Genomic DNA, 9402 nt, shown 5'->3' with positions numbered 1-9402 from the left:
TACTCTCCGCTTCTACTAATATTTTGTCAGCACCTCTTCCTTAGTGAACACCGATACAAAGTACTCATTAAGTATTCTAGCCTTACCCCTGTGCCTCTAAGCATATATTACTTAGTCCTTAATAGGCCCTGCTCCTCCTCTTACTACCCACTTGGGTTCCCTTTAATGTTGACTGCCATTCTATTCTCACATTCTCTCTGTCAGTCTTCTTTTCCTCTTCACCTCCCCTCTCAACCTATTGCATTTGGCCTAGTTCTCACTTGAAGAATTCACCTGACATGCATCATACACCCTCTTTTTTTGTTTCATCATAATCTCTATCGCCCTAGTCTTCCAAGGAGACCTGTATTTGGTTCCCCTACCTTTTGCCCTTGTTGGAATGTACCTAGCCTGTACGTGAAGCACCTCTTCCTTAAAGATAACCCATTATTCCATTACAGTTTTTCCTGTCAGTCTTTGGGTCAATTTTATCCTGGATAGATCCCTTCTCATCGCATTGAAATTAGCCCTCTTCCAATCTAGCCATTCTACCTTATATCATTCCTTGCTTTGTGCATTACGAGTCTAAACCATATGATACGATGATCACTCTTACCCAAGTGCTCCCCCATAGACACTTGGTCCACCTCATTTCCCAGCAATGCCTCCTTTCTAGTTGGAACTGATCAAGGAAGTTCTCCTGAACATAATCCAGAAATTACTCCCCTCCTTTCCCTTTACTCTAAAATTATCTCGATCGATATTTGGGTAATTAAAGTCCCCCAATATCACCACTCTATAGTTCTTGCACACCTCTGTGATTTCCCTACAGATTTACTCCTCTATCTCTCTTTCACTATTTGGATGCCAATGCCCCTAGTAGTGTGATCATATCATTTTTGCTCCTCAACTCTAAACAAATGGATTCTGTCCTTGACATCTGGAGGATTCGCTTTGATTTTTGTGGAGGAGGAGTATATGAAGGATGGTGGGGATTCTGCAAATGGTGGCACAAGAATAAACCATTTGACAGGTACAAGCAAATGGAATGCATTACAATTCTTTGGTGACCTTTAATATTGAATGTGTATATTGCAGTGTGACATTTCAAGTGCAAGAGCTTGGGCTATTAGTGTCCAAGCTAAACCACTGAATGCAGTACCAGATAGAGTTATAACCTGTATGGAAAAGGTCTGCATGTCGTACTTGTTCAGCATGGTAAACACACATATGGGATACGCATCCTCTTCCAGGATGTGGTATGTCAGCATAGAACAGGAGGTATGGTGAAATCATGTGCATCAAGTTGGTGCCCAGTGTACTGTGGATACAGTAATGATCTTTCAATGTACCTGGAGTATGCAATCAATGACAGCTGAGAGGGTTTGGGTTGATGTTGCCTTTTTTATGTAATGCAGCTGAGATCCTGTATAATGGAACAATGCGACACTGCTGAATTGTGCAAGTCCAGCTCATCACAGTACAGTACAAAAAAAGAGAAAAATCAACTCCAGTTTCGATACAAGGTTGGCAGCAGCAGGAAGTGTCCAATATGTACAGGAATCACAAACAGAATCCAGTATTTACACATAGTTACAACAGCTTTGCTTTTCACACTTTACACCAAGACACAAAATAAAACCCAAAAAGACAAAAAATAGACAGATCAATTACATGTAGCAATTGACACAATTGGGTGACTTTCTCCCAGTAGTAGATCCATCAGGAATTCAGAAGTGTCGCAAAGTTGGGCTATTAGATTTCTGCTAAAGAATACCAGCAAAATGTTTTTCGAATGTCATATGTCTTATCAGCACGAGTTAAGCTCAAACTTCTTGACCCGTTTCTTCAGGCACTGGGTGAAACATACACTTCACGCTGTTCCCAGTTTGACACAGCTCTAACTGGAGCTGCTGCAACGCTGATCCCTTAATATATCAAGACTGATGATGCATTTAGTGATAATCAGAAATAGCTCACAGCCCATTTTTTACATTGTGTCTATATGGAGCATTTTGCAGGGACTGAAACAAGCTGGTTGCTTGGGGAATCACAGCTATGTTTATAGGTGGACATCACAGCACAGAACTATCACTGAGCAGAAATAATTGTTTCTGTTCATTATCCCACCTGCAAAAGAAGCTTGTTTATACTGGGAGGTTTCATGCCCAGCTAAAAGAAACTGAGAATGCTGGTAATCTGAAATAAAACAGAAAATGCTAGAAATACACAGCAGGTCCGACAAGATAGGTTCATAAGAAATAGGAGCAGGAGTAGGCCATATAGCTCCTTGAATCTGCTGCACCATTCAATTAAATCATGGCTGAACTTCTACATTAATTCAACTTTCCCCCACCAGTTGAACCACTTGAAATGTTAGCCCGTCTCTTTTCAGACTTGGCAGACCTGCTATTTCCAAGTTTTGCGATTTGTTTTTCATTTTGAGCTCTACTTGATCACTGCGCACATACATCTTGAACCAATCCTAAATGCTGGAGTACCTGATAGAATGGGAACTAAAAGAGGTCCGCTACATACAGCTGGAATGTTGCAGGACTGACTTGTAGAAGGGGCCTTGCTCCAATTCACCAAAGCACATCTCAGTTTAATGGCGGTCATGGATGATCTCTTCACTGCCTCTGCCCAAGGTTTGAAGGCAAATAAATGTCAGTTCCATTTCTGCAAATAGCAGAGAATGCCCTTTACGCACACCCATCCTGTCTGGATACACTGTGTGAGGCTGCAGCCTTGCTCCCTGCAGTTTGCTTTTTTTTAAAAAAAACTTAAAACCCCAATAGTCATTCCAAAGGATCCAAGTGGTTTAGCTAGGAAATCTCACTATCAGTACATGAAAAACATTGAGTTAATTGATTAATTGTTAACTTTTTCACTATTCACATTGATTTTCTGACTGGCCAGGAAGTATTACAATCAATCAACATCAATACAAATAAGTGCTGGTAATGGAGGTTGGCTGCACTGGAGTGGGGAAGGTGTGGGCTGCTGCTTAGAATGGACATCCCATCAATATCATCAGAAAGGTCATCGACCCGAAACATTAACTCTATTTCTCTCTCCACAGATGCTGCTTGACCTGCTGAGTATTTCCTGCATTTTCTGTTTTTATTTCTAAAGATATTATAATTGTCTGTAGACTGACCTTCCTCACACTGTTGAATTCAACTTCCAAAAATGTTAGGACTCATTGTTTGAACTACTCAGAAGGAAAATGTTGTGAAAATCAATCTCAATACTCTGAAGTCTTGTTTTGAAGGTCTACAGACTAAAGGTTTCTCCTCTTCAAGAATTTCCATGCGCTGCATTGGACAGGACCCATGCGGAGTGCTGCTTGCAATCTATGCGTTACAAGTTAACACACAGGGAGATCATCTAAGGCTATTGGACCAAAATCTCACTCCTGGGATCATTAGCAAAACGGAAATAACAGACGTCCAGTTATTTGGTTTACTTTTCAGAGTGGAAGATTTAGTTAGAGGGACTTGATGTGAAATCTGCCTTAACTTCTGAATGAGACTAGGTGGGATAAATCAGCAGAAACAATGTTACTGCAGGGCAGGGTTAAGGTTAGTGGCTCCCAGAGATCATTTCTGGCTCATTTGATAATCCAATAATATTTGTGCACAGGTGGGCATTGCTACAAAAATAATCACAGTTTTAATATCCTTTCCCAAGTTAAATATTTTACCGAATGTCACTCTGTAAATTATAGGAATATAAACAAATCTACACACATGACCCAGAAACAGGAGGTCTGTTTAAGTAATTCACAGTGTTACTGTGTCCCCTGCAGACTGTGCACAAACATTAACACCTATTCGGAAACACCTTTAAATATCTGCAAGAAAGGGCAGTCTAAACAGGGCAAGGGAGGTGACAATGGCTCAACTTCAAAACAATTGTGGGTTGCAGAGATTTCAGGCCAACATTATCAGCTCACGTGAAGCACTAGCCACCTCATGCTCAGGAACCCCTTGCACACACAGTCCCAGTGCACAGTATGGCACTGCTCAGCTGGTTGCAGGGGTCAAGGCTTTGCTCCTGCCCATGTCACAATGAGAGCATAACCCCAGCCAGAGAAGAGATATGGAACAGATTCCTCCATATGGGAGTCTTGTAGTTACGTGCAATTTATATACTGGATTCAAACTAGTTATGAAAATGATAAAGCTTTGATATATTCAATTAAATGGTGCAGTCTGACATCCATATCTCAGTTAGATTCAACCTCAGAACAGTAAGTTAGTATGTACATACAAGCATAGTGGACAAAAAAATAGATATATTTAAAATCAGCTGTATTTGCAAACTGTCAAGCCCCAATTGCTGTTAGATATGGCTGGCATTGCGGTGGCCTGATGAAAGTTAGATATGTTGCCACTCTAATAGCCAGCTGCCATTTTGTTCTGTTATTCTCCACTAATTGTTTTTCCCACTATGCCTGAAGTCACGAAACTCGAGTGCAGGGCTAGCTGTGCTTCTAAAAAACTAAACTTCCAAAATAGAGGGGCAATAACTCTCTCAGAAACTGTGCTACTGACACAAATATGAAGAAAAATCAATTGGAACAGGAAACGTTCCACTGTTGACACGGGCTGGGGACGAGGCAGAGGCAGAACAAGACCTGCAACAGGGGAACAGGGGTGGGGGAGGGCCGGAGAGGCAGAGGTTGATAAAGGCAGAGCCTGCCCTGCGGTGAGGGAATTGGGTTGGAGGGGGTAAAAGGCTGTTCATAGAGGCAGAGCAGATAACAAACTCTACTCAGCAGCTTCACTGACCAAATTATTTTTCTTGCTAGAAACAAACAAGGAAGATAATTCCCTTAACTGTTGAGCCCTCGTGCAGTGTCCTGACAATTATTAACACCGAGCTGAGAGTCATTCACCAAGGGCACAAATGCAACCTCACATTTCATACATGTACTGGAAATACACAACACAAAAGATCCAACATTCGCCATATTTTGTGTTTAAAAACAGTACTCGTTTTCTTTTTAAAAATAAAACAGTCTACTGCCCAGCAGAGACTGCACAAGGTAAAATTTCTGCTCATTCCACATGTACTTCCGTTTCAGACCTCTGCAATGCCAGCTCTGTTGTAATGAAACTTCCCTGTCCCAAAGCAGTGCTAAATGTCCTCCCTTGGGAATGACTGAAGCCCAGAGGTACAAATGGGGCACTTCCTCCAAGACCTCCCCTCTGCTGCTGGGACAGAGTCTGATAGTCATCCAAATTATCATACTGAGACATCACTGTCAATGTACTGTGCCGCTTACTGCCCGAGCGGCCTAAGCATGGGTATGGGTACGAGAGAGATTGTTCCCTAACCAGGGGCTCTGGGTGCTGCTGAAATCTGGTGGTGTAACTCCTCTCAGGCTGGCTGGATACCGGTGGCCTGGCAGGCTCCTCATCCTCCTTGCTGTAGCAGTCCCTGGAAGGCTGGTCCCCTCCACCCCCCTTTACTTTGGGTCTTTCCAATTCCGGCCTCTCGCTTGCTGCCTGGAAGGAATCTTCATAACTCCGTAAAGGCTCATGAGAAGAAAGCATATATTTACCAGTTGCAGATGGATACGTTCGTGAGTCCGAGTGGTCTGGCCTATGCTTCAGCCCATAACTTACTGGAACTGCTGTGTGTGTGCTGTACATCTGTCCCCCTTTAGAGTCTGCAGAGGATCTTTGACAGAAATCATACTGTGACTGATCATAGGGAGATTCCTGTGGCCTCCTGGTCCTGTTGGTGCTTTGTTTCTGAGGAAGTGCTGGCTTTTCAAACTGCCCATTTCCAAAGGGTCCATAATGATGAGTCGATGGTTCGATATATGTCCCACTATCCAGTTCACAGTCTGGGTGCTGATAGACATATGGTGGATCAGGGTCTGGAGTCTTTGAGGTGACAGGATACCACCTCTCCTTTCCCTCACTCGCCACCATGCCAGTTTTCCCAGGATCAGACTTACTTCTCGAATGGATGATCTCCAGCCCCCCGAATTCTTCCTGTAGGATTGGGGTCACGTTGTCATACTGTGACATCACAAACCCCTTTGTCTTCTGTCGGCTGCGAATTTCTCGTCGAATGGACTGGAATCGAGATTTCTCAGCCTCCTCCGGATCCCACATCAAGTGGGTCAGTTTCACATCCGGAGATGGGGGCACATCACGACTTACAAAACTGTGCTCTCTACTCATTGCATTGGCATGGCCACCACTGCGTGGGTAGGGGGGTGCACTGGGATATTGAAAGAGTTTACCCTGAAATCTGCTAACATAAGGTGGGATATCTCGACTGGTAAAAGAATGGAACTGTCTCAGCCTTATCGAACTGTAAGGATCCGCGAGGTCGCAAATCAAACCATCAGTCCCATGTAGATTATGTCCGGAGGTGGAATAAGGGCTGTACCTGTACTGAACGCGACCATTTTCGAAGTATGGCTGCAGCTGAGTGACATGATAATCTGACTGAGGTGGCAGTGGTTGGTGGGGTTTATACTGATAGATGGGTCGCTGATAGTAGAACAGCTCATCATCTGGAGGCACCTCAGTTCTTGAAATGGGAACTGATCTAATGGAAGATGGAGGCACATGCAGAGAATGCACCCGCCTTATTGTGGGGTACACTGGCTCCTCAAATTGGGAATGCGGGCACACAAATGCCCGCATGGCAGGATTCCCCACTGGAACATAATCTGACCTTGAAAGCCGAGGCTTGGAAAGATGAATGGAGACTGCTTTTGGCTGGCTGGCGAAACTATTGAATCGAGATGTGGCCAAGGAAATATTCTCAGGTCGGGGACCATAGAGCAGATGCTGTGGAGTGCCCTCCGATCTGGACTGGTAGGACAAGTGCTGGGGGACACTTTCAGCCCGGCACTGGTAGACTAGAGGCTGCATTGAATGAGCATGCTTCTTTTGGAAGTGGTTGTCCAGATCTGGCAAGCTCTCCATCTTGGAATGATAGGGATGTGACTGACAGAGAAACGGTGGTTTGGGAGGAGGAGGTGGGGGTAAGGCATCCTCTATAGATGATGGTATGATCGTTGCAGCTAGGAATGAATGGAAGTTGGAGGCAGTAATGGTATCAGACATGGAATGACTAGGTGGCACCCGGCTTTCCACTGATCGGAGGGGTGGCACTGGTGGAGTGTTACTGTAAGCACTGCGATCCACAGGTACAGATTCAGCTCTCGGTTGCACAACTGGTGCTTGGACACAGTCTCTTGGTTTCTCCTGATGTCCACTGTGAACAGCCATGACTGTGGCAGGGCGGGTGATGTAGCTGTTATCGGAGCTGAAAGCCGACCCTGACTGTTCAGGAACACGTGGCTCTGACGGCTTCATAGGAGTTCCTGGAGAAACTGCTGTTCGAACCTGGAAAGGAGAAAAACAGGAAATGATCCAACAGCTACCAGTTTTTAAGAATTACTTTGTTCTGATATTGCTTAAATTATTGGTGCTTCATCTCCCATACCCCATACCATGAACAATTCTCTAGCCAGGTTTGATGCTCCTTTTGATGCTTGAGGTTGGGTATCAGTGTTCTGCAATCAGCTGCTTTCCAATTTCCTCTCTCTCCCTGCCTGCACGAACAGCTGAATCATGCTCTGTTACCTCCAGCTCTCTGCCTGGACCTCTCCAAGACCACGAGGTGCATGAGTGTTCAACTTCCCTGACAGTAAGGCTCAGATCAGTGACTGTAATCCCAGGACCACAGTTCAGGTGCTTCGTATAAAAAGCTGAAATTGCCTTTGTTTTCCAAACTAATATAAACTTTGTTACATTTTCAAGAAGGTAAATTAAACTGTATAACAATAAGACTTTCAAGTGAATGCATCAGTGAAGAGTGAAAACAATCTGCAGGTTTAAAAGGAGTTTTCAACTTCAAGGAATTGGAATGATCAGATTCTGATAGAAAAGGACTGACACACAAGATAGTGAGGGCTCAATGCTAATATTATAAAATAAATGCAAATGAAGATCTTTAAAGTGAGGTATCTACACCTGCCATTTGCATGTAAGTATGGAACATTGGATTGTGTACTACCAGGGAATAAATTACATAAAATGCATAAATATATCTGCATATTGACAAATATTTGAATATACAAGATATATACAGATAAACTTATTTTCAATATAAAGCTACAAGCATCAGTACTGATCAACGTAAGCAGCCTATTCATTTAAGTGTGAAGGCCCTTTAAATTTTTTTGCACAGTCACAAGAATGGGGTAACTTAAAAGGGCCAACCTGTGCTTGGCCTACACGGGAACATCTGGGTTGCTGCACGGCCCCACAGCTTAGAGGGAACATTGGCACTGACATTAGCAAATCCACCTAAAATTAACAGAACAAGTCTTATGGGAAGAAAATTTTAAAATAAATCACTGCAAGAAATTATATAATGTTTAGAATTTTTTCACCTGTCGATCCAGATTTAATTTTTTTTTCATGTATTTAGGGGTGTCTCTCCCATCTTTCAGTTGGGGTTATGAGGCCGATTGCTTCCTGTTGATACATCTTTCATCCAGTTACACTGACTTGCCCTTCCTCCCATTGATCAATGCTCAAAACTCTAATTAATTCCAGCCCTTTACACACTGAATGATCTGAATAATCAGCCTGCTTACTATCTGCAGTAATTGAATTCTATTTTTAAATAGATGTTTCCAGTTACTTATTCCCCCGGAACAGAATATGATTTCTGTGAGAGGACAAGCTATTTAAAATTAGATTGACAGGGCCTTGTTTGGGATTATCCCAAATACCAAACACATTTAAAACATGATCGATTTAGAATTGTTTAAGTTGCCAGAGATGGTACAGTTTAATTACTTACTGGCTCAGCAAGTGAAATAAATCAGAATCAGTCACATTGTAACAGTACTATTAATCCACAGCCACCTATATCGAACCCTGCAAATCCATCGAGCAGGTATCTAGGTTCTCAATCAGTTAAGTTCTTTTCAGGAGAGACTGAAATTTAATTGGCAATGCAATCAAGACAGACAGCATTGGAAATATACAGCAGGTGAATCAGAATTTGAGAAGGGAAGGCAAGCTCCCCATCATTGACCCATCTGCTACACGCTACTAATGTTTTCTACTTTTATCTCAGATTCCCAGCTCTAGCAGTGCACCCTGTTATATTCATGGATACCACAACATAGGGGACAGTCAGCAAGGGGAAGTGATTCCATGTTCTCCACTTTACTCTCAGATTCAGTTAATACTGCTAGTTTATAGAAGCATTTGCCCAAACCTGATATTAGCAAATCCACCTAAAATTAACAGAACAGTCTTATGGGAAGAAAATTTTAAAATAAATCACCGCAAGAAATTAAATAATGTTTAGAATTTTTTCACTTGTCGATCCAGATTTATTATTTTTTTCATGCATTTAGGGGTGTCG

General features: G+C 42.8%; 1 protein-coding gene across 8 annotated transcripts in view; it reads right to left on the bottom strand.

Moving 5' to 3' along the window:
- Nucleotides 1-1379: 1379 nt before the first annotated feature.
- The window catches only part of arhgap32b (Rho GTPase activating protein 32b), a 645931-nt gene continuing 637908 nt past the window's right edge, over nt 1380-9402 (bottom strand). For 6 of the 8 annotated variants that reach the window (XM_068053769.1, XM_068053766.1, XM_068053770.1 and 3 more), the window contains 2 exons: nt 8241-8327; nt 1380-7361 (listed from right to left, as the gene is read on the bottom strand). In XM_068053769.1, the coding sequence (XP_067909870.1) occupies nt 5046-7361; nt 8241-8327 (2403 nt within the window). In that variant the 3' untranslated portion in view covers nt 1380-5045. The remainder of the gene's footprint in view (nt 7362-8240; nt 8328-9402) is intronic. The other 2 variants (XM_068053771.1, XM_068053772.1) reach the window with 1 other exon arrangement.

This window comes from Heterodontus francisci, chromosome 22, assembly GCF_036365525.1.
Source record: "Heterodontus francisci isolate sHetFra1 chromosome 22, sHetFra1.hap1, whole genome shotgun sequence".
NCBI classification, from domain to species: Eukaryota; Metazoa; Chordata; class Chondrichthyes; order Heterodontiformes; family Heterodontidae; genus Heterodontus; species Heterodontus francisci.
Note: the sequence above shows the minus strand (reverse complement) of the source record. Positions and strands in the feature narration are given on the sequence as shown.